The following is a 24,008-nucleotide window of genomic DNA, read 5'->3' on the forward strand; positions in this document are numbered from 1 at the left end:
CAGCATAACATTTTATTTGCTATCTGAGTCCCCAAGGTACAAAAAGTAATCAATACATTTTATATGCAAAAGTGACTTTCACGCTAAAAGTAAATGAAATTATTCACACATGTAACTCTTATTCTGACCAAAACTGCAAACATCACACACAAAAACAGTTGTTAAAAACAACACATTTTGTGTTCAGTTGAGGACAACACAATATGTGTTATTTCTTGGGACAACACATTTATGTTACTTTCAACACAATTTGTGTTAGAAATCAACACGATGTGTGTTGAAAGTAACGTGTTAAATAAATAACACAAAACAATGTGTTAAAATTAACATCCATTTTAAGAGTGCAGCTGTTTTACACTTTTAAACAAACTTTGTAAAACGCCTAACCCATTTTTTTTACACATTTTGTGATTTTTTTTTTTTTTACTCATTTTGTGTTGATTATTAAACCATTTTAAAGCAGTTTGAGTTATTTTTTGACACATTTTGTGTTGATTTTTAACACATTTCATGTTAATACTTTTTAACTCATTTTGTGTTATTATTATTTTTAACACATTTTGTGTTATTATTTTTAACACATTTTTTGTTATTTTTAACACATTTTGGCCCGGTTTCACAGACACAGCTTAGCTTAAACCAAGACTATGCCTTAGTTGAATTTAGATATTTATGTCGCTTTTATAAAAATGCCTTAGATGAATACATTACTGGTGTGCATCTCGAAACAAAACAATGGCAAAGATATATTTTAAGACATTTCTGGGCATGTTATATTCAGTTAAGACAAGGTCACACGCATTCAGTCTGGGACTAGCCTTAAGCCTTGTCTGTGAAACTGGGCCTTTGTGTTATTTTTTAACACATTTTGTGTTGCATTTTTTTCACATTTTGTGTTGATTTAAAAAAAAATTGTGAAGGTCTTCAGAGCATTTAATTCTTGATTCTTGGCAACACACTTGTCAACAGTATAAAATGTATCACAATGTCTCCTAATGCAATAATTTTTTATTGATGGCTGGTGGTGATCTCATCAAAAGTCTTCAGAGCAACAATACAACTCGTCTATAAATTCATGAAAAATCATTTAACAGTTACAAACTCGTGAGTAAACCTGTCTGACAATGAACAAAATGATAACCTCACAGAATCTTAAAGTATCAGTAAACAAACAGCTTATCAGACAGCTTGTTCTTTATGTCACTTGAAAGACGACAAAGTTGTGGTTTTGGTCTACGACAAAGTATCGAGATCCATCATGGACACCGCTTTTCTCCGCTGTGACATCACACTCAGCTGGAAAAAAAGCAGAAAAAGATGAGATTCAGTACAACGTCAGTGCAGTTGCTATGGTCAGAGGGTGTATAGGATCATCTCTTACCTGCTGTGATGCGCTGGCTGCCCGTTGCTCCGCCTGCGTGAGACGCCTTTGTAGACGTGTGTTTTTCTCTTGGTGCTCTGAAACCTGCCTCTCGTACTTAGGGAAGCAATTGCATAACATAATAATTATTACATAATAATTATGACCAGCAAAGCTTAATAGCTGCAGATGCACTTCGCGTACACACCTCCAGTATCTTCTGATGGTCAGCTTCCAGCTGGATCTCCAGTTCCTGAGCACGCTGCTTCTGTCTGTTTAACTCTGACCTGCAACGATCACATGTGTTAGTTAAACCTTTACTTTTACTTATTGGCACAAAGGTCATGGGTGTGCGGGTGTTCACCTTAGGCTGCTCAGCTTCTGCTGGAATGCCTCCGTGAGCTGCTTGACCTCATCTTTATACCGGCTGATGGTTTTCTGTTGAGCGAGGAGCAGTCTGCTCAAACCAGCGCTGGAGTTTTTACTGCTCTCCTCCATCTCCCGCAGCCTGGACTCTAAACCCTGCTCCTTCACGCACAGCTCCTGTTGCATCGATGATACCTGCACACAGGAGAAAAATCCTTATTTTACTCTTACCTAGCATTTGAAAATATGAATCGAAAACATGTAAAAGCGTCTTCCAAATGTGTGAAGATTTGTGTTGTTGTAAACCTGCTGTCTGGCACGTCTCTGAGCCAGCGAGCACTCTTTCCGCAGCGCCTCCATGTCTCTGAGGAGCTTCTGGTTCTCCTGCTGCAGCGCGACTCTCTCCTCGCTGATGGACGTGCTCTCCTGTCTCACGCTGGTCAGGGCCGACTGCAGCCTCCGCACCTCCTCCTGACAGCGCGACAGCTCCTCCGAATACCTGCATTATAGGAAGTAGATGACTACTGTGGACATGTCGTCATGTTTGTTTTCTTCAGTTTATGAGGGTGCGTATTCTTACTCCAGCTCCATCTTCTTCATCTTGTTTATCGTGCTGTTGAGCGTGAGTTGCGCTTCATCCTTCAATCGTTCGGCGTTCAGACATCTCTGGTGAAGCGCCTCCAACTTCCTCAGCTCGAGCTCTCCAACACGGCCTTCTTTATACAACTACACCACACACACAATTTAACAGTGTGTACTTAATCCAGATCATCTATATGTTTGTATGGAAATTGTTTTGTATGAAATACAAAAACCCTTTCAGAAAATACAGCCATGGAAGGAAATAACAAGACTATTTCCAAATCGGTTTCCCTGATTTTAAATCTTACGATTTATAGGTTTGTATTGAGGTAAAATGATCATTTATGCAATAAGCCACTTGAGACAGTGTATGGCAGGCGTTATGGGAATTTTAAGCACTTTGCTTTACGTCATACCAAAACTCTTGTACTATCACAGCCTCTGGTGGCTTCTTGCTAAATTGAATTCAGTGTAAGTGTGAATGTGCATTTATTTTCACTTTTTCCAACTCCTCCTCAACGGCTTTTCTCTCCCGATGGGCTCGTTCAATCTGCGTCTCTTTATCGGCACATTCCTACACACAAACACAAGCAGACGACACATTCAAGTCACACACTTGCAGTAAACATATGCCAAGTATGCTCACCAATTGCAGGGCAGACAGCTCCTCAGCCATGTGTTGAATCTGAACATTGCACTGCTTACGGACATTATCCACCTACAGAGAAATACAAAACCAATGAGCCACTTACATTTATACAATTGACACACACGGTTTAGTAGGGCATATATGGATGTTAAAGGGATACTCTGAAAATTCTGGCATGAATTATTCACCCTCAAAATGTTTGGTATAATTTTTTGTTTGGTTGAACACAAAGATAGGTGTTTGGAGGAATGTTAGCAATTGACAGATCTGGGGCACTATTGACTACCATAGTAGGAAAAATTACAATGGTAATCAAAGGTGCCCCAGAACTGTTTGCTTTCCTAAATTTCTCAAAATATCTTCTTTCGTGTTCAACAGAACAAAGAGCATACAATCATTTTTCCTACTATGATAGTCAACGATGACCCAGAACTGTCAGTTGCAAACATTATTTTAAATATCTTTCTTTGTGTTCAACAGAACAAAAAAATTTGTACAGATTTGGAACATAAGGATGTAACAGTAATTCATGAGAGAATTTGACTTTTTTGGTGGAGTATCCCTTTAAAATCACATGTACATTTATCTCCACGTTATCTTACCTACCTTATTAATGTTCTTTTCTAGATCTAACACTAAAAACGATTATAAAACACAAACATTGCCACGATCATTTTTTAAATACAAAAATACGTCCAACATTTTATTAAGATAAAAAGATTTGTAAGAATGAGAAACATTTCAATCGAGTGACCCTAAACTTTTGAGCCATAGTGTATCATGTGGTTTTCAATAAGTTCCTTGTCAGACTAGACTTAAATCCAGACATCAAATCAAGTAACAACACCAAAAATAGCCATGCTGTGCTTTTCTGGTTCTAACAGTCAAGTTATTTCTAGCTGTGGAACTTCAGAGCAAAACTACTGTTCAAATGCGTCATTATCAGTGACATTAAACGCGTGCCTCTTTCCTAGTGCGCACAGCAGCGTCCTGTACGAGCCGTTTCATCGCCTCCTTCATCTTCTCCAGTTCTTCTGCTCTCTGCTTCTCTCTGAGCTGAGCCTACAGTACCACACAAACACGTATACAGGAGTCATTACAGGCAGCTGAAAACATCTCAGAGTTTGGGCTGGGTTTGTATGATGAGTTTAATGGAAGGAGCGAGACCTGCTCTTTCTGAAGTGAGGCCTCCTCGGCTAGCTGGATGGAGCTCCGGAGGCGACTGAGTGCCTCGAATTTCTCCTCCTCTAGAGAGGCACAGCGACCCTGCAGTTCTCCCACCTGCCTCTCCCACTCTGTCTGTTTCCTGCGTACCGACTCAGAATCCTGTGTCGCAGCTTTAAGCCTGAAAACAAAACATGCAAATATAAGTAATAATAGTAGTATATAAACACAGACACTATAACTGATCGTGAGCACCTGGCCTCCAGCTGGGTCAGTGCAGTCTGCATTTGCTGTAGTCTTCGGTCGGATGTTTCTTCTCTGCCTTGAGCTTCCGCTGCGTCTTCTTCCTTCACAATTACACACAAAACAACAATATAAAAACACTTGTTAGTCGCGGGTTAACAAGAACAAAGTATAACAATGGCAGCGTGCAGGGCATGTGTGTGGCCCATCTCTCACCTTCCTCTGCATTTGATCCTGGACGTTCTGGATGAGTTTGGTCATCTCTTCCACTTTAGCTGCGGCTGATCTCTGCTCCAGCTTGGCTTGTCTAAAAACATTTCTGTGTTTGTATTTTTGACACTTTTTTTACTGATAGTATATTAGAGAGAGGCTAAAAGGTGCGCAATAGTGGAATAAGATTGGAATATGTTGCGAGCCGAAATCAAACGCATACTGTCCACATGAGCACCGTGGCTTAATGTGTCAAAATGCGCTAAGGTCACAGCTTAGAGAAAAATAGACATGACTTTAAATAACAAGAAAAAGTAGCCTTTGTTTGGTGTTGAACACACTTTGTAGTGATAGTTCACCCCGAAATGAAAATTCTGTCATCGTCTATTCACCCTCTTGTCATTTTAAACCTGTATGGCTTTCTTCAGGAGAACACAAAAGAAGATATTTTGAAAAATGTTGGTAACCGAAAAACGGCGGTTCCCATTCACTTCCATTGGTTTTGTGTCTATACAGTAAAAGTCAACGGGTACCGCCTTTGTTCGGTTACCAACATTCTTCAAAATATCTTCTTTTGTGTTCTGCAGAAGAAAGAAATTCATACAGGTTTTGAAATGACAAGAGGGTGAGTAAATAATAACAGACTTTTCATTTTTGGAGGAACTATCACTTTAAATATAGAAAGGAAATGTGACTGTGCTACAGTTACACAAGGAATAAAACACTAAAAGCGACTGAAGGTCAGATAGACAGTTGACCATCTGGAACACTACCTGAGTTGGCTACGTAATTCTTCCAGTTCGCTGCTCTGTTCCGCCACGGTCTTCAGGAACTGCTGATTTGTCTGAGTGTGACAGGAGAGACATGAACGCCGGCCGGGCATAATGCCAAACACACACGTGTCCAAAAATCCCACCGGTCAAAGTGAAAGATAGAGATGACAGAAGAGTGTTTGGAGGTAGAGATGAGACAGGTGTGAAAAAGGTGGGTGTGCTGTACTGCTCATTAAAAATTCAACAATAGAATAGTATTTCTCTACAAGCACTACAGTGTAGGAAACACACACACACACATAGATACAATGAACAACACTCACTCGAAGAGGTGGCGTTCTGACTACTGAGAGACTAAGAAAAGTGCAAGGATTACACATTTAAAGCCATTATTTAACAACTGACACCACAAAGAGTCCTCTAACAGCACCAATGTCAACTTACATTAATATTAAGGTGATAGTTCATGCAAAAATGAAACGTCTGTCATCATTTACTCACCCTCTTGTCATTTCAAACCTGTATGACTTTCTTTCTTCCACAGAACACAAAAACAGATATTTTCAAGAAATAGGCCCCCATTCACTTCTATTGTATGGACACCAATGCAAGTGAATGGGGGCTGGTTAACAACATTCCTCAAAATATCTTCTTTTGTGTTCTGCGTTAGAAAGAAAGTCATACAGGTTTAAATGATGACAGAATTTTAATTTTGGGTGAACTATCCCTTTAATCACTTCGAATGTGTAACATATTAATAAATGGGACTTCATACATATGCATTGACATTTGATTGCATCATAAATCGTGGCCTGTGTCTATTTTAACGGTTGATATATTTCCAAGTCCACATCATAAATTTGCTTTAAAAAAATCTAAAAACAAACATGACAAACATAGACATTTTATTTTTATAATGTCATGTATTTTAATATTCCATATTAAAAGTGGGCATTTCATAATACAACGGATCCGGTTATCTTACCGATTCCAGCTTCTGATTGGTCAGCTGGAGTTTTTGGGCGTGTTGTTGAACCTGTGCCAGCTGATTCTAAAACACAGAGCAAACAGTTTTCAGTTAGATCCGACAGAAGACAAGTCGTTTCAATTATTTATAAGTATTGTATTTTATAATGAGGCACTAGTATGTCAAAGCCAAATGCTAATACTGAATTCCAAAAATAATTTATAAACAGCCTGGCATGCCTTGTGATTTATGAGTATTTGTATGGCAGTGCTTTGGGGTCTGTGTGTTCAGCTGTGCATGCGTGAATATAGCTAAATACTGCCCTCTAGTGTTCAATAGTATTTACTAACATTTTAGAAACGGGCCTTGAAAAAATGTGGTGGTCAAGTAACCATGTGTGTTGAGTTACCTGCATGTGTTGTCGTTCGACTGCGTATATCTGTCTGTCACTCACAGTGCTCTGGTATTCATTCTGCAGTCGATCTAACTCCTGCGCAGCCGCTTGCCACATCTTCAGTGCCTGTTCCTTTTCCTGAAGAGACACAAACAGAACAATCTGTGGTTTTTAGGTATAATCATTTTACAATCGTCTTGGAATAATTATCAGATCAATGGGATTGGCAGATTAAATCTATAAAAAATTGATAAAGTGTCAATTTAGAATAGTACAGGAGAGAATCATTTATTATAAGAACCATGTCAAATAAATGCATGCTACTGTTTTTACTATGTTTTGCATACTATGATTTTGCACTGTGAAAAGCGCTGTACAAACATATGAATTGAATCAAAATGATAAAAATATCACACATGTACATATCACAATGGTTTGCAAAACACGCATGTTGGTTATATAATTGTCAATTTTTAAATATTTTAATATAGGCCAAATTGATTCAATACGGTGCAACCCTACTATCGGTACAGCTCTCTCTATGGCCAGAGACAGGACCTCATTATATTTCTCAATATGTTCAAATTACAAAACATTTTTTCATTCTCCTGTCATAAATTAGGACCCTTCGCTTCGAGAACACGATTACTGATACAGCGAGAAGTCACTGAACTTTAAAATAATTCACTTGAGCCATGTCTTCACCTGACACAGGGGGAGAAAAAACACCCCTCGCCAGCTCTAGAGGTTTAAATGTCATTTGCGACAACATTCTGGTGATCTGTTCCGTAAAAGAGGGCATAGGCGGGCTGAAAGTGGAACGCTTGATGAGTGATGCACTAATATCTCATTACTCCGGAATGTCAAGTGTTGATATGTAATTCACAGGAGCACCTGGAGCTACTCCTCACTGATTAAAACCGGTTCCCTCACCCCACCGAGACCTGCGCCGTCTCATCATGTATTAACTAAAGAACATCACTTTAAATCCCGAATAACCCCAGACCGCCTCTCTATCACTCTTGCGAGTCAAAGGACACTCGGGATACAGGGGCAGGTAAACACCTGCGGCCACACAGATCTGCTTCGTGAGCTGGTGTGGGTCGGGATATTCACCTCCACGGCGCACTTGACCTGCTCCTCCAGGTTGCTGATGGCGATTGTGTCAGCTGCCGCACCTCCTTCTGTTCCAGTGGAGAAAGACTGCAGCTGCTTCTCAATGGACAGTCTCTGCTCTGCATGAAGCCTGGAAAGAAGAATATACATTGAACTTTGAATACATTTCTGTTTATTGAAATCAAATAAAATACTGGCCTAAATATTTATATTTTGCCTCAGAAAAAAAACTGAAATAACTTTAAAGCACTAAAATGATCATAAAGCACTAAAATTATCACAATAAACAAAAACTTAAATAAACTAATCTTATATAGCAACATAAAAAAATAAAAAATAAATATTAAAATCACAAAAGCATTTAACAAAATTGCTAAAAATGTAACAAAAAAATCTCAAAATCTAATTTAAAATATTAATAAAACTATAATAAATTAAATATACTATAATAAGTTTGTTCATTATTCAAAAGAAGAAAAAAAATGTATATATGTGTGAAGAAAATTTTAATTCTCTTATTAAGATGTTTATGCCGATCTGTCATGAAAATATAAAAGTTTATGAATTGTGTCGTGCCAAGTTTCAAGAATAGTTATAGTAATTACATTGAAATAAAACCCTAAAAACAAAACACGACCTCATAGTGTTGATTTTTGACAGTGGCAGAGCTGGCTTATATCCGTTTCTTTGCTCTAAATGTCTGAAGTCGCATTCAAACTTTGAATTTTCAATTAAAGATTCTAAAAAAAGTCAACACAACGAAAAGTTATTCAAATAAAAAAAGAATTATAAAATGTACTGAAATAATACACTATATTACTAAAAAGGTCATCCTACATTGCAGGCCAAACAAAGCAACACTTACAAGCTTTCTCCCAGCATTCAAGTGAGTTCTTGTGAAGGATGTGACTGACTCAGATAATAACCGAGCGACTGGGTGCAGAGATCAGCAGGAGATCCATTCAAAAGCTCTTACCTCTCGTTCTCTTTTACCACCTGCTCCAGACTGGCTTTGACGTCTGTCATTTGCCTCTGCAAATGTGAAAGACAAACAAGTGTGAGTGTGTGATCGAGGGGGGATAATTGACAGAAAATGCTCTCTTAACTGCAAATTGATTACATCCCAAATTTACCTAAACTAGAATTAAATTGCAATTTACAGCTGACAGCATGAAATCCGTTTCATCAAACTTTAGCAGCATGGTGTAGTACAGTGTGAGCATTTATGCATATTGTGTACCTGATAGAACTTTAGCTGCATCTCCATCTGTTGTATATGTCTGTCATACTCTTCTATTAGAGGAGCCATTAGACTGAAAATTCATGCACAGCATTATTACATTAGTTAATTATAACATTATTTTGGATTATAGTTTATTAACATATTGAATCAGTGTATGGTCAGTCACAACAACATAAAATATATTTATACAGTATTGTGTCAAAGGCTGTTTGGATTAAAGCTCTCTGATTGGCTGGCTGGACAGACTCACCCTCTGTCTGACAGCCAGGGGGCTGCAGACTCCAGAACGACATCTTCAGCCTAAACAAAACAAAAAAGGAGGGAGTTTGGTCAAATTATTCAAGTTTTTATGTCTGTATGTTTAGACAGTTCTATGTATGGACAGTTTTTTGTAAATAATAAATAAAAGCAATATTACTTGACACGTAAACACAAAACATCGAATCAAACAACTAACCTGTGACACCGAGGAAGGAGGAGGAAACTCATCCTGATATCGACCCAGGAAGGAGTTTAAACGGTTCACTGATAAGACGCAAAACAAAGTGAGGATACATATGAATGACTGAATATCTACCTGCACACCATTATTTTTCAATTTAGGACCAGCTTGTTTCTCACCTTGGTCTCTAAGAAACTCGACCTCTGTTGTCATTTTGCAATCTGTAATATAAAGAATGACTTTATACTTTCGGTTTTAAAAAAAATGACACCACTTAACAATTGTCGCTTACAATGTAACAGGTATAAAGAACCGAGTCTGAATCTACCAGTATATTCACAACCGCCACAAATAATCCCCGGAGACTGTCTTTGTGTAGCAACATTAATTTGCATGTTGCAATTTTACTCTATAACGCATTATTTTACGAATAAACCTACATTATGAAAGTTCATTGGTGTGCTGGATCCTCTTGAAGAGATGAAACAAAAACAAGCGAATTTGGCACTGGTGTGAAATCTCAGCAAAGCATCAAGCTTCACCGGTAACCAGGGGGCGATTTTAAGTGCATACACAAAACATCCTAACGGATGCACATATTTACATTTGCTTCATTATGACAATTAACGCGTATCATAAATGTTTAGTATTGCACCGCTTGATATGTAAAAACATTGAAGAATCGTGAATCAAATCAAATAATAAAAAAATACTGTACTTCTGCAAATCCTTCCGCCTTGTGGTTTGAAGAACCTCTAAACCAATCAGATTTATTTTTGGGGACGCGTTGCAACTTACTAAAACGCTCCCGGAAAACTTTAAGTTCTTTTTGTTCCGGTTCTTATTTTGTTCCGATTCGTCAGAGTTCCTCCCTCCCTCCCTGTTCGTGAGAGTTTAGAGACTTTTAAAATGATGGGGACCCTCGGTGTAACCGAGTCGGGTAAGACCTTTGATCCCTTTTATTACACGTTTTGATTTGCCGCTGAGTATCTGCCTTTCTCGACTATAAAAACTGATATGGGGTGTTTGGCAGATATGTTCCATCCAGGAAGTGTCATAGATCAGTTGTTATATTTATGATATGTCTCTGTATTACATATCTATGATTGTTGAAAGCTATCACATATCAGACAGTCTTGAGCCTTCAGTTGTGCAGTTCAAAGGTAAGATAGGGAACAAGTGGTATATCATATATTGATATTTGCATGTTTATAAGTAGACATAAAGGTGTAAGCAGTGTAACATCAAAACTGAGAACAGTTAATACGTTTTTTTATCGCTTCAGGTCCTCCTTGAAGTTCAGAAGAGTGTTCAGAATGCTTAACATTTTCTGTGTCGGCTGTATACTTTTAACGGCAATGGAGTTTTGCATCAAAACCACCTGGGACAGCTTACCCGTGGATCATAAACCGGTGAAAATACGGTTTTCACCAGGTGAGGATGGCTTGATAATGCAGGTAACTGCTCCTTTCTTCAATGACCCCCCAGCACCAGCTGGACCCCCTGGACAACCATTTCCTGGTCTCTGGGATTATGAAGGTTTGTTCATCTGCACCTCTGACCCTACCTATTAGTTTTTTAGGACATTTCTTTTATTTTAATTTAATGTTTTTAAAGTTTTAATGACAAGCTTTAAAGAGTGAAATCTTTTTGATCTTTCATACACACATGCAACCCTTGATCCATGGATTATCTAGATGATTGATAAATTACTGATTCAATGTTTTGGGGAATTTAGATGGTTTACATCACTCAGTCTATAAATAAATGTTTGTTTTTAACTGATTGTCTGATGTTCATTTTTGATTGATTTGCAGTGGTTGAATCCTTCTTCCTGAACAGCAACACTGAGCAGTATCTGGAGGTCGAACTTTGCCCGTAAATTAAGCCTACAGTGATTTTCAGACACAGATTTTCAAACATTATTACGAATGTTATTACATTTGTCTTGGTTTTGCAGACATGGACAACACCTTGTTCTGCTGCTGAATGGAAAGCATAACGCTTTTATGGTAAGTTTATTTAAACATTTAATAAAGGTATTTATTAGATATTATGTGTGTTATGAAAATACATATTAAAATTACTACTCAATGGTTATGTGACACTGCACCACTAGCGATTTTGTGTGCAAAAATTATAAAAAAAATAACGTCAAACAGGTTTATGAACACTCCCCCCTCTGTCATTGGTCAGTCTAACAGGTAGTCCTGCACCAAATCACTTTACTTGGCATGCAACATAGACAAGATCTTAACATTGAAACACGAGACTCCAGCTTTAATGCAAATAAATAAACATTATTGAGATAATAATCTTAATAATAATAATATGAAATATTCCTGGATGTGACCATTAACTTAAGAACTATCCTTTCTAATCTATTATAGCAACAGCTTCCTCTTTCATTCATGGCCAGTATAGAGGACAAGACATGGAAGGGAGAAGCCCTGTTGCCTTGGAGGTATTTCCCTCCGGGTGTTAACAAGATGAACTCCTACGCTATCCATGGTTCTGGTGCTGGAAGGACGTACGAGGCCCTTTATCCTGTGCCAAGAGAAGACCTTCAGGAAGGACAGGGACCAGATTTGTAAGTTTAGATCTCAATGTACTATATGAGTTCTTCCCTAATAACGCCACGAGTCTAAGAATGTGAGTATCTTTACATTGCATGTCTCTTCTCCCAACAGCCATCGTCTTGAGTATTTCCAGAACTTCAAGTTGCAAAGCATCATGGGAGAAGGCTGGGTCCAGCCAGAGTCCGATTTGTGGAAAAATGCAAACCAATATGTGCGAAAAAGCACAAATTAATTCAAACCTGGTTCATAATCGGCTTTTTTGAAATCTTTTTAACACCGTAATGACTTGTAATTTGCTTTCATGGCTATGTAGGAGCACAAAGTCCACAGCAGCCTAATCAGAGTTAATGATGTGGCTTGTTTTAATGTGGGTATAATGGCATTATAATGGGTTTTATTATCACAATTAAATAAATCTTGAATCAGTAATGCAGCACTAATCTCAGCTCCAAGTAGTACGTCAAGCACCAAATATCTCTGCATCGATGGGCAACAAATGGAAACTTAATTTTTACTGAAATAAAATGATCCATTTAAATATGGAGATGTAAATGGGTTCCAGGCACATTAAGTAAAATAAACAAAAAAAATGTAAACGTATAATCAGACATTTCCCCAAGCCTTCCAAGTGATTTCTTAATTCCTTAAAGTTTATTGAATGTGTAAATGAGACATGTAATATATTAATACAGTACTCGGCAACTACAAATAATTGTCATTTATTCCAACCAAAATGTGTAATAAACAGTGCTCTCTCAACAAGAGCATGCATAATCAATAGACGCTACTTACAAATTAGCACCTAATAAGATGGAACACAAGTTTATAATTACAGCCGCTGTCCTTTAAATGAGTATTAACAGAGACTAATTACTGAGCGGTTGCTCTTTAGCTGCTGAACGTCTGACATGAGTCAAAGACTGGAATGTGCTCTGTTAGGTGCAAGGGTCACGGCTAACAAGACAAAGGCTCCAATATACATATGGAGGATGAAAAATGACATCAGTATAAATAAATACAAGAATAAATAAAAGAATGCAGACATAAATAAACATTGAAATGTAGAAATCAACATATAAACTAAAAAATATGGCCTTTCCAAAAAGTTCCATACATTTCCTTTTATTTGTACGATTTCTACCTGTATTTATTTAGTTGTAGTGTTGATGGAGTCCAGACATCAGAAAAAAATTCATGCGTTATGAGTGTGACAAAAAAGGATGCACGTTTTTGAGAAACAACATACTTTTTTTTAAATTTCTGTGAATTAAAATGTGCAAACCATAAGCAATAATTCCCAACAAATGGAGAAGGGATGGCTCTTTATAGAACATAATATAGTTATTCTATTTTAATTCTCACGTGCCCATTTATGAGAAATATAGACCGCTATGGATGTGAAAATTCGCTTATCTGATTATTGAAAATGATGCTTAAAACAACGACAACAAAAAATGCTTTCAAAACTTTCGAGACTTCACATTTAAACCACCAAATATTGATTTTATTGAATATGAGACCTTATATCAATTATGTTTTATATACAGTATCTTATATATATTCGTGTCACATGGACCCTTGTACTGAAAAATAAGTGTTGTAAATCCAAGAAAGCATGCTAGGACACTAAAATACACTGATACCTTTAGGCTAAATAAGAAGAAACCGAAAGATATACCCACATCCAGGCCGTCACTCAAATTACACAGAGATTCACAGTAATCACATTTGTTCTCTCCACATGTAATCTATTCACTTGGGGACATAGCGGAGTACAAATTGCTTCTTGTTAGGAGCGGAGCGAAGTCAATCAGATGGCCTTCCACTCATGTTTTTTAAATCAGGGATAATTTATGCACTGACATTTCGTAATTGATAGGACGCCTGTTCAAAAATGAATGGGTGGACTGGACACTGACATGTTTTCAATTGTACCTCTGCTAGTTGTACACACAAAAACACAATTGATTTCATTGACTTCGCATTAGCAACAAACCTGAAAGCTGAAGAGGTCCGGGGAGATTATTGTCACTGCTTTTCAAAACCAAAACAACAACAACAAAGAACAGAGAATGAATCATGTTTGTTATTTAATTCCATTATGTACCTAATGGACCTGTTTGCTTGTCTCTTTTGCCCATTTTATCTATTTGTCACAGGCAGGTAATATCTGTACTAAAATACAGATTTTCATCTGTTGAAAAACACATTAACAATCAAATGTTTCGAACACTGAGACCTGCAATAGTGTTTAGTGACAGTTTACAAAGCATCGTATATCATGATCATTTCGATGTTTAGAGCTGTGATGGGAATGGGCTCTTTTGACGCCATAGTTTTGCACCAGCAAGCATCACCATGTAGTATTTAATGCTGTTTATCGTAAAAATCTCAATCATTTTGCTCAGAGCTCCAACGATGTCTTTAAAGGTGTTTCCATGGCAATGCAAGCGTTTTGACTAAAAAGAGCTCTCAGGGAGAATATTTTCCTTTATAACTTTGTCATCATCATAAACATTAGTATTATACACTCTCGCGCTCACGCACAGACACATCAGTGGAGCCCATTAAAGGCAGCTATAAGAGACGGGGCCTAACGGTAAAGGATGATCAAAAAACCTCCCTCACAAAGCGGAGGTTATTTTTACAGATTTTAAAGGGAGGGATGATAAATCTAAGTTGGGAGGCAGTAATAAGAGACTGTGGCAGGCAACACAACATTATCGGGTTGTTTGTGTTGTGTGGAAGTGCTAGAGGGAGCGGGGTTACCGAGCAGAGCCTTTAACCGCGCGACACTCTCTGATTGATAGCTGAATAAAGGTCGTTCCGTGTGATGAATGAATATTTCGATATAACCCAATCACGGCGCACGGGAAAACAGATGACTGGGTGAGACTGAGATGAGAGGGTCCACCCGGGGCACGGCATGCGGGGCCGACAGAAACACTAAATCACCAAATAACAGAATTGAACTTAGTGTGGGCATAAAGGTGGACAGACGGGGTTGAAAATGTTAGCTGGATACTCTCAGATGTTCTGTCAATACTAAGCCCATTAGAAAGATGAGGAGGCTGGGGAGAAGCATGAGATGGTGCCAATGGTCTTTTTACGAGACATTTAGAGGTCATGCTCAAAAGTGAACTAAGGTCATGGTGGAATTTGTTGTTTGTGAACATGTTTTGTGGTGTGCGTCCCGACGCTATATATGGTCAAGTTGACAAGTAGAGCCAAATCTTTCATTTAGCTTAACTGGTAGAATGCTAGACACGCCAAGGTCCTGTTTGATTCCCAGGGAAAGCACATGCTTGTAAAATGTGAAGGTTGACGGCATGAATTCGTATGTCATTTATTTCAATTGTGTACAATCTACTTTTGTTCCAATACAGTACCGCAGAGATGACGCATTTTTGTATGCGAAACCCAGAGATAGCATTTTAGCACTTACGGTTCCATCACCCAAGTCAATGGGTTTTTTTGAATCGGTTTTTGGTTAAATGAAAAGTTTGTGGTTAACCTCTCAATACCTCTAAACATTTTCACGTTTTATTCTATGACATAAAACGCAACAGTTGTAACCCGCTCGTGATTTTTGATAGCTTTATCGCATCTTAAAAACGGTTGCTAACAAGTTGCTAAAAGCAACTACATCCTTTGGTGGGGACATTAAACGTCATCACACAAATAATGCAACACGGACATAAATCTCTAAAAATATTGTTGGGGATTAATTCACGGAGTAATTACTAACCAGGTAACATGATAATAAAGTTGAAAAGGTTGTCGGAAGCTTGGTGGTGGTGACATTGCTATCGAGCGATCATAGTGTAGTCTGTTTATAGCATCATGTTAGCTTTTTACGTCTGGGAAAAATCCATAGGCTTTCGATCGAAGGAACCAGTGGGGCGCTAACTTGCGGGTTGGCCTACAAAAATACGTCATCTCTGCGGTACTTTTCATTCTTTTTTCCAAATAATCGTATTTTTTTAGTACAATTTTCATTACAAATTTATACGAAATCGGCACCTAAATAAGTTCCAAAATGGTCGTATTCCAGTCTGTTAACTCATTTCCCGCCATTGACAAGATTTTCACTCATTTATAACAAGACTGTTTTCACTGTTATACAGTAGGGGGTGAAAACAGCATTTACAGATCCAAAAACAAGCATCTGGATGAAGTATTTGACAAAAACACAATTTTCTCAGCTTTTTTGAATGTTGGATTTTTTAAGAAAACTTCCCACATTCAGGAAGAGATAAAAACGAACATACGAAAACAGAATAACATGTTTTTGTGTGTGTGTGTTTAAAAGCAGAGGCTTTCTAATTTGATATATTGTAAGTTCATAATTGATAGAAGAAAATACTCTCATTCTTGCGCTGGCTGGCAACTAAAAAAATGCTTGCAATGTTGGCGCCAGTGGTTCAGCGGATAGCGTGCCGACATGTTGAGCAAAAAGCGCTGTGGGCGACCCGAGTTGGAGCGCTGTCTCATGGTCCTTTCACGACTCCTGTACCCCTCTCTCTCATATAATTTCCTGTCTCACTAAACCCTCCTCTCTAGAAAAAAACTGGCAAGAGTTAGGTAAGCTAGTCAATTATCTAAAGGGGCTTTATTTATTGAATCTGTTTTACGTAAGATGTTCTTTTCAATAGCTGATAAGCTTTCAGATTCTATTACTCAATATCTGATAAGAGGATGCATTATTTTACAAAATTGCTCTGTTGAAAAATGTAACAAGCTGCTTTGTTGTCCTGCTAGCATACACAGGCTGCTGCTTGTCAACAGTGTGACTAATTTCTCAGCAGGATACACTATTGTGCCTTCATGATAATAAAAAAACAAAACAGCTGCAGAAAAACATGGATTTCGCGAATACCCTTTATAACATCCTTTATATCAAACATACTGAAAATGCGCACTTATTCGCTTCATCACGAATTGCATTCTGACGCATTCTGCAACACAACGATGTGTGAAATTAAGTTGGGTACAGTTTGTTTCTGAGCATCATTTGTATGGCAGTTGATAGACTGTTAAATTCTATTACATGTGGTCTAGTTCTGTAAAATGCATACGAAACTCATATTTCACTGCAGGAGAGACTCTGGTTTCTAATGCATGTCTATAGCCATTTAAAAAGACTTAGGAGGAATTGCAGAGGCTTAATTGATTCTGCTACACACTAATTACCACACAAAACATCAAATAGCCATTTAGTAAAACATCAAAGAAGTCAATGGAAAATCATCAATTGGTTAATCAAGTCGTCTTGCTTAATGAACAGAAAATGGCAGATACGTCATGGCCTCTTCTCAATTAAAGAGCTCCACGCACACATTACGGGCCTGCCATCGTATTAACGTTGTATTTCATAAGCCATTGTAATGCATAATTTTTATTATGGCTTCGGCTGACTCATTTGATCCTTTATCACTACGGCTGCGGCAATATCGGGATGTAGAAGGCAACAGATAAAACTGACACGTCTCACTCCAGTTACAGTAACTGTGTTTCTCTTTCTGCCCACGGAAACGCTCATCTGCATGTCCAATGGATCAAGTCTCGCACTCGGATTAAAGTCGGAAAAGCTCAGTCCTATCCATTTTTATATCTCTTGCCTTCTTATGTGACTTTCTCCTTTTTGACACTGCACGAACCATCTCATGTTTTTTATATTATTTATCAGGTGAGGCATGCTCAGGTTGCAACCTTGACAAAGCTGATAAAACTCATAACGTCTGCTGACTGGTGAATGTATTCTGGTAAGTCGAACAAAACTGTTGTCTTGTCACACTTTAAGGTCCGTTTGGCACATCCTGTGCGACGTTTTTTATTCCGCCGCCAACGTTAACAGGTTACAGCATCCGCACCTCACGAGTTAGCAGGCCCAGGAGAGCCGCTGAAAGCAGTTTCCGCGCCGTGCCTATTTTTGCCACGTCACATGCTGAACTCTGCAGAAATGTGTGGAAAATGCCTTGTAAACCTTTTCATGAAGTATTATCTTTTGCAATAAAGGCTTTTATGAAGGGACATAAAATAATGCAAACTAGTCAACTGTTGTTTTAAAGACTATATGCCCGTAAAAAGTGCAGGCATGCAACCAGCATTTTCCATTTAAGACCAAATCCAGATGTTTTAAGCAATGTATTTGGAGTTTGGGTTACATTCTGTCTCCTTTGGAATTTAAACGTGATCCTGCTCCTCCTGTAAATTGGATTTCATAAGAATCAAATGTGTATTAATCCTCATAAATTAAAGGGACAGTTCACCCAAAAATGAAAATTCTGTCATGAAATACTCACCTTTATACCACGGGGCTGTTGAATGCTTCAATCTGATTGGTTGACAAACGTTCTTTGGGTAAGCATTAACTTTCGGTAAATGCACACCTATGAAGGTGTTCCAGGTCTGCTGACCGAATTACAGTCCCATATCACTTCGCCAAGTTTAAACAACAGAAAGGTTATAGTGTAGCCTACAGGCCATCACCGCACACAGCACCCTGCTCTTGATCTGACGTTTATAATGTCAAACTTTACTGTTAATGGAAACGCGTGCAAAGTTTCGTTTCATTAAACAAAGCATTTCAAAAGCAATAAAGAAATACATATACTGAAATCGAATAAATAAAATAACAAATAAACAAAGGTTCGTTTTCCTCTTCATGCTGCTTATAACTGATGACAAATATATTTTGATAGACCTACTAAGTTGGCGTGATTTTTTTTACTGCTGTGATACAAACAATACGAGGAATAAATAATATTATTATCTCTGGCTTTCTGTCACATTGCTGCAAACACGCAGGTGTGGGCGCGGTCTCTCGCTCGCTCTCTCTCTCTCACACACACACGCACACGCACACACACACACACCACGTGGCTCAAGCTCAAGAGTCTGTTCGCTCTATGAGATGCGCAAGAAAGTAGTTCTAACATCAACAGCATTTAAAAGACGATAACATGACAAACATTGAAATTAAACATTTGAACAATGTCCTGTGGTGTGGTAACCGTGGTATAATAATTCCTTACGTATACATTTCTGTGTTCAGTTGAACAAAGATATTTGGAAGAATGTTACAGTAGCAGTTCTGGGGCACCATTGACTACCATAGTTGGAAAAATTAAAATGGCAGTCAAAGGTGCCCCAGAACTGTTTGTTTTCCAACATTTCTCAAAATATCTTCGTTTGTGTTAATTTATACTGGTTATTAAAGGAAACATTCAATGTAGGGACCCAGAAATCACAGTGTCCTGTAAAAGCATGACATAAAATACAGAAGATTGCAGTGGTGGACAGAAAGGACAAATGAAAACAGAGAATCTCTGGACAACGGAGTGGAATTGTGTTCAGTGAATCAAAGCAAACAAGGTTAGCTTTCATATAGTACACTGCAATGGATCAGTCGTACGAACACAAAAGACAGAAAACAGGAAGTATAGGGGTATCACAATAAGCAATGTCCATTTTTAGAGGGTGCAAAGGGTGGAAAACAAGTTTTGACTTACACACACATGCACGCACACACAAGTTATGAACAAAAGCTCTGATTCCTAAATTCCAAGAAACAAGCTGAAATGTGATGAGAGGTATCCTTTGATGCCTCCACTGCTATCATATCCAGTGTAAAATCTTATTTTCAGATTTAGCAGTCTGAATTCTGGATCCTCTCTCTTTGCTCTGTCTTTATCCACCCTGATTTTCTCTCATCGTTCCTACGCTTCATTCGCCTCGGGGAAATATTTCCTCCCACACTGTAATTCTGACTGTTGCTCATGTATTTAGTTATTTTATTTACTTGTTTATTTATAAAACTCATCTAGCTTCTGAAGTTCCTGACTTTAAATGCTAGATTCCAAACTATAAAACTGGAGCCTCTGGAGTTGGCAACATTGAATGCAATACAACTGTGAGACTCAATCAACAAAAGTTTCTCAGTCTCATTTGACCAAACAGCTATAGTAAGATATTTAATTTAAAAGCCTGCTAAAAATATATATATTTAATATTTATTAATCTCGTCTCGTCCTGTATCGTAGCACATATCATAACATACAGTATCATATACCACAGCATAATATATCATAATGTACCGCAGCGCACAGAAATGATCATATCGTACCGCATCACATATAATATCATATCCTATCACACCGTATACCATACCATATCGTATCATATATAATATAATATCATATATCGTATCATTTGTCCATGGATAATGCTGAATGTATTACAATTTTGTCAAAATATAATTTCACAGTTACGTTTTAAAAATTACGAGTCAGTAGATTAAATTCCCTTCAGATTTCAAACTCTTTCAATTACCAAACATGACATTCTGAAAACATGCGCTTTAGAATAGATCCTGCCGTTACAACCACTTCAAAAAGAAACCTACTCGTTTTTAAAGGAATTAAAACCTCCAGCTTTATAACAGACTTTATAAGCATCATCATCACATTACCTGATTTTGATATATTCCAGCTGCCATGAGACATCTGCAAGCATGTGATGCCATTCGGAATTAATTACAATTAATTTTACTTTGACAGTGCAGAGTGCAACAGCTAATCAGGACTTCAAGTGCTTGTACGTCTCACAGAAATGACGCTAAAAATAAAGACACACGTGCCAAGATCAGAGGGCCATCACCGCTGAGAATCATCTAATGTGTCATTTAAAATCAAGAGCCCTCCATTTGGAATCATCAGGACTTCAACTAGAATTTAAAATACTTCTGGATCTCACTCCAGGAGTAGGAATTCATGGGCAAAAAAATTCACACCAGTGTGACAAATGATTCGCTGAACTGAGCAGCGATATTTTAAACATCTAATATGAGGCAGTGGAAATACAAATCCCTCAAATATATATTTATGTATGTGAAATGGTTTCATCGGTCGCACACGCGTGGCCCGAAGTCAACTTCTGGTCTGTGTTTGGTTATAACGTAACAATTCATTTTATATTTAATTTATCGTATTATTAATTGTTTATTTGTATATTAATTGTATTAAAATACATTAAAATTGCGCAACAGTTATTGATTCTTTGTGGAGGTCTACCGGAAGTTAAGAAAGATTTATAGATAGGCCTAGTCAGTTTTTATTTTCCAAGTTATGTACATCACCAGTTATGTATTGTGTTCATAAAATGATTTGTGGAAATGACATTTTTGGAATAAAATTAGTTTCTCATCATTTTCTTAGTTAGTGTGCCCTAAATACATACAACAGAGAATAAATAATGTGTTTACTTTTGATATTTACCTTGATTTTTCTTCTCAAGAAGGCTCAAGCAATGCAGCAATGACACATTTCTTAAATTAGTGACTACATTTTTTAAACTTCAACTTTCAACTTTTGTCGAGAAAAAAATATCTTGGAAACCGATGCCACGATATCAGAGTTTCACAACATGGTTATCGTGGCCAAATAATCAATGGTGACGATATTATCACAATATCTGTTGGAATATAATTGGTACTATGAGTCAAATTCACCTTTAATTTGTTTTATTTTGTGTTTTTTAGGCCAATGAATTACACTGAAAATATGAGTGTAGTGAGGTGGAAAGAGAGAGTATGTAACCATTGTGTCTCTTAAGGCAAAAGTTTAAACAAGTGCTAAATCATTTACAATACTGTATGTGTAAAATTAGAACGGTATCTATAATCGTGGTTGTAAAACCGCGGTTACTGGTATCACTGGTATATTGTGACACCTTGAAGAGTATGATTATTTTTATATTTGAATGATATATTTTATAATTAAAGATACATAGAAATACACACTGTATATTGAATATAATGTACATAATAAATGGTCATTCAATACAGGTTTTTTGGTACTGAAGATCCTCAGACCTTTACCCTCTGTAACACACGAACACATAAAGATATGATAAGAGTATAAGAAAGTGAAGTGCAAAGTCTTTCCCCACAGACATTTCGAATCAAGGCAGAATGGAAATGGCAAATCTACAGAGGAGGTTAGAGAGAGGAGATCCTCTGTGTGTGTGTTTGTCAGGGTGAAGTGGTCTCTCTGAGGTATACTCCAGACTTCTGTCATGGGTAGATATGAAGGGGTGAATGGAGTAAGCACTTGGGGTTTGAAGGAAAAAAGGCATGATAGAACCCGACAGCAGTAAGGATGACCACACACTGAACATTACTAGCCACTAAACGGATGGCAACGGCAACCCTTAGCAACTACTTCATCTCTACGGTGACAGCTCAGGGCCTTTAAATCACACCGACCATGGACGTGACCTTCACGCTCTCATTTAAGGGACTCTTTCTTTCTAATGCCACACACACAAACACTAGGAATACAAAGAAATATGTATAGCTGTATTTGACTTTTATACAGTAGTTAGATTGAGTGCACCTCTTGTGTATAGCATTTTCAAATGTACAGTTTCTTTTTCACAGGAATCCAAAAATATCGATGACTCATTTTGCACTACACATTTTGTCCAATCAAATTGAATGCATCTCCTTCTAATATTACCATTCACTATGGTCACTACGACGTCTATTCGATCTGGATTGGAAGGATCCATATGGCAACCATTTGGAGATCCATTCTGCTGAGCCCACACATTAAGGATATTTAGTCTTCAGGGGGGATTATTACATGCCATTAGATGGTGTGATGTGTATGGCATGATGTAGGACCCTAAAGCTGACACTCTGGCTGTGGTAAACGGTCATCTTTCTTTTCTCCATCTCTACATTCATCTCTCTCTTGGGTGTAGGCATAGCTATATAAAGACCTAAATAGATCCACTCATGGTTCTGATGGTCTCTTGCTAACCAAAATGGATAAGGGGCCTAACCTTGACTTGGTTATCTACAGTTGCTTTGGGAACATCCTAGTGTTAAAACATGAGTGTGCATTAACTGGGGAAAAGAGTCTGTTTTTGTACAGAGTGATTTTTGGAGTCTTTACAGCACTTGTCAGATTCTTTTATGGCAAGATGTGAATAAGAATGTTGAGTGTGTCTTTTGGCTGATGCCCCCGATCTTGACCTCTGACAGCAGAAACTATAGAGCTGTCTGTGTTTCCTAGAACATGTGTTATGTTTATTTAAAACGGACGAGTCATTCCTCCTATTTTTACATCGAAAACATTGCGCGTATCACCGCTAGTTCAAATCTATGCATATATACAGTAACGTTATGTATAGTATCTTCCATTCTTGATAACACAACAGTTTGTTCTAGGCCATTATTCAAATAGTGATGATATGCATCAAATAACAGCACATTCTGGTTCTGGTTCATTTCTTTTTCGACTATTTCAGCGAAATAAATAAATGATTAGCTTGCCCAACCTGTCTCACAGGAATTCGTAACTATTTTACGAGGTGGCTATTTCGTACGAATTCGCACAATGTAAATCGTACAAAAATGTACAGTTACTAGAACAATAGTAAAGCCCCACTCTATCTCATTTACTTCAACAGAAAGGTATGTTTAAATTGACTTTAAATGAAGGCAGAATAGGTGATCCTGTCCAGAAAATGTTTTTGTCATGCTGGTTGGAAATCAGGATCACCTATTCTGCCTTTAAGTAGCTCATTTAAAGTCAATTTAAACATACATTTCTGTTGAAGTAAGTGAGATAACAAAGAAATTCATTTATTTTACTGCTGCTGAAGCCTAACCTCAGGCTCACAGCTGACTGGTCCTTTGCTACTGAACACTCTGCAGCTCAAACAATCTTAGTGTAGACAGCCCGAAAATGTTGAGAATCTAAGACTTTGAAAGAAAAGAAGACAGAGAGAGGGTATTTTGCCTGCTCCATCTTCTAAAATTTATCCAGCGTGACACATCCAAACATATTTATTTGAGATATCTGAGGAGTCCGGGGCCTCTGCTTCCAAAATGCTGAAACATTCACTCACT

General features: G+C 37.7%; 2 protein-coding genes across 3 annotated transcripts; one reads left to right on the top strand and one right to left on the bottom strand.

Annotated features, from left to right (window-relative positions):
- Positions 1 to 27: 27 nt before the first annotated feature.
- Positions 28 to 10,296, bottom strand: sclt1 (sodium channel and clathrin linker 1). Of its 2 annotated transcripts, none has more exons than XM_057331354.1 (22): positions 10,228 to 10,296; positions 9,689 to 9,730; positions 9,525 to 9,592; positions 9,318 to 9,367; positions 9,065 to 9,137; positions 8,801 to 8,856; positions 7,825 to 7,954; positions 6,724 to 6,846; positions 6,333 to 6,398; positions 5,348 to 5,418; positions 4,581 to 4,671; positions 4,377 to 4,468; positions 4,125 to 4,302; positions 3,921 to 4,019; positions 2,955 to 3,026; positions 2,808 to 2,882; positions 2,307 to 2,452; positions 2,033 to 2,225; positions 1,725 to 1,921; positions 1,569 to 1,647; positions 1,382 to 1,477; positions 28 to 1,296 (listed from the first exon to the last, which is right to left on the bottom strand). In XM_057331354.1, exons 2-22 carry the CDS (start codon positions 9,720 to 9,722, stop codon positions 1,234 to 1,236), a joined length of 2,052 nt encoding a protein of 683 aa, XP_057187337.1. In that variant the 5' UTR covers positions 9,723 to 9,730; positions 10,228 to 10,296; the 3' UTR covers positions 28 to 1,233. The 2 variants fall into 2 exon arrangements, with proteins under 2 accessions (XP_057187337.1, XP_057187336.1); XM_057331353.1 differs by having other exon boundaries at positions 9,950 to 10,280.
- Positions 10,297 to 10,342: 46 nt separating this feature from the next.
- lg4h4orf33 (linkage group 4 C4orf33 homolog) lies at positions 10,343 to 12,836 on the top strand. The gene is made up of 6 exons (XM_057332219.1): positions 10,343 to 10,449; positions 10,795 to 11,048; positions 11,327 to 11,387; positions 11,470 to 11,521; positions 11,900 to 12,099; positions 12,200 to 12,836. Exons 2-6 carry the CDS (start codon positions 10,826 to 10,828, stop codon positions 12,318 to 12,320), a joined length of 657 nt encoding a protein of 218 aa, XP_057188202.1. The 5' UTR covers positions 10,343 to 10,449; positions 10,795 to 10,825; the 3' UTR covers positions 12,321 to 12,836.
- Positions 12,837 to 24,008: the final 11,172 nt, after the last annotated feature.

This window comes from Triplophysa rosa, linkage group LG4, assembly GCF_024868665.1.
Source record: "Triplophysa rosa linkage group LG4, Trosa_1v2, whole genome shotgun sequence".
NCBI classification, from domain to species: domain Eukaryota; kingdom Metazoa; phylum Chordata; class Actinopteri; order Cypriniformes; family Nemacheilidae; genus Triplophysa; species Triplophysa rosa.

What these genes read in the sequence shown, in the direction of transcription:
- sclt1 (XM_057331354.1), bottom strand. Translation starts at nt 9,722, where the DNA reads ATGACAACAGAGGTCGAGTTTCTTAGAGACCAAG. An exon ending in TGCAGCTAAAGTTCTATCAG is followed by an intron (nt 8,857 to 9,064) that starts GTACACAATATG and finishes TCACATTTGCAG; the next exon opens with AGGCAAATGACAGACGTCAA. An exon ending in AGGATCAAATGCAGAGGAAG is followed by an intron (nt 4,469 to 4,580) that starts GTGAGAGATGGG and finishes GTAATTGTGAAG; the next exon opens with GAAGAAGACGCAGCGGAAGC.
- lg4h4orf33 (XM_057332219.1), top strand. Translation starts at nt 10,826, where the DNA reads ATGCTTAACATTTTCTGTGTCGGCTGTATACTTTTAACGGCAATGGAG. An exon ending in CTGGAGGTCGAACTTTGCCC is followed by an intron (nt 11,388 to 11,469) that starts GTAAATTAAGCC and finishes TTGGTTTTGCAG; the next exon opens with ACATGGACAACACCTTGTTC. An exon ending in GAAGGACAGGGACCAGATTT is followed by an intron (nt 12,100 to 12,199) that starts GTAAGTTTAGAT and finishes TTCTCCCAACAG; the next exon opens with CCATCGTCTTGAGTATTTCC.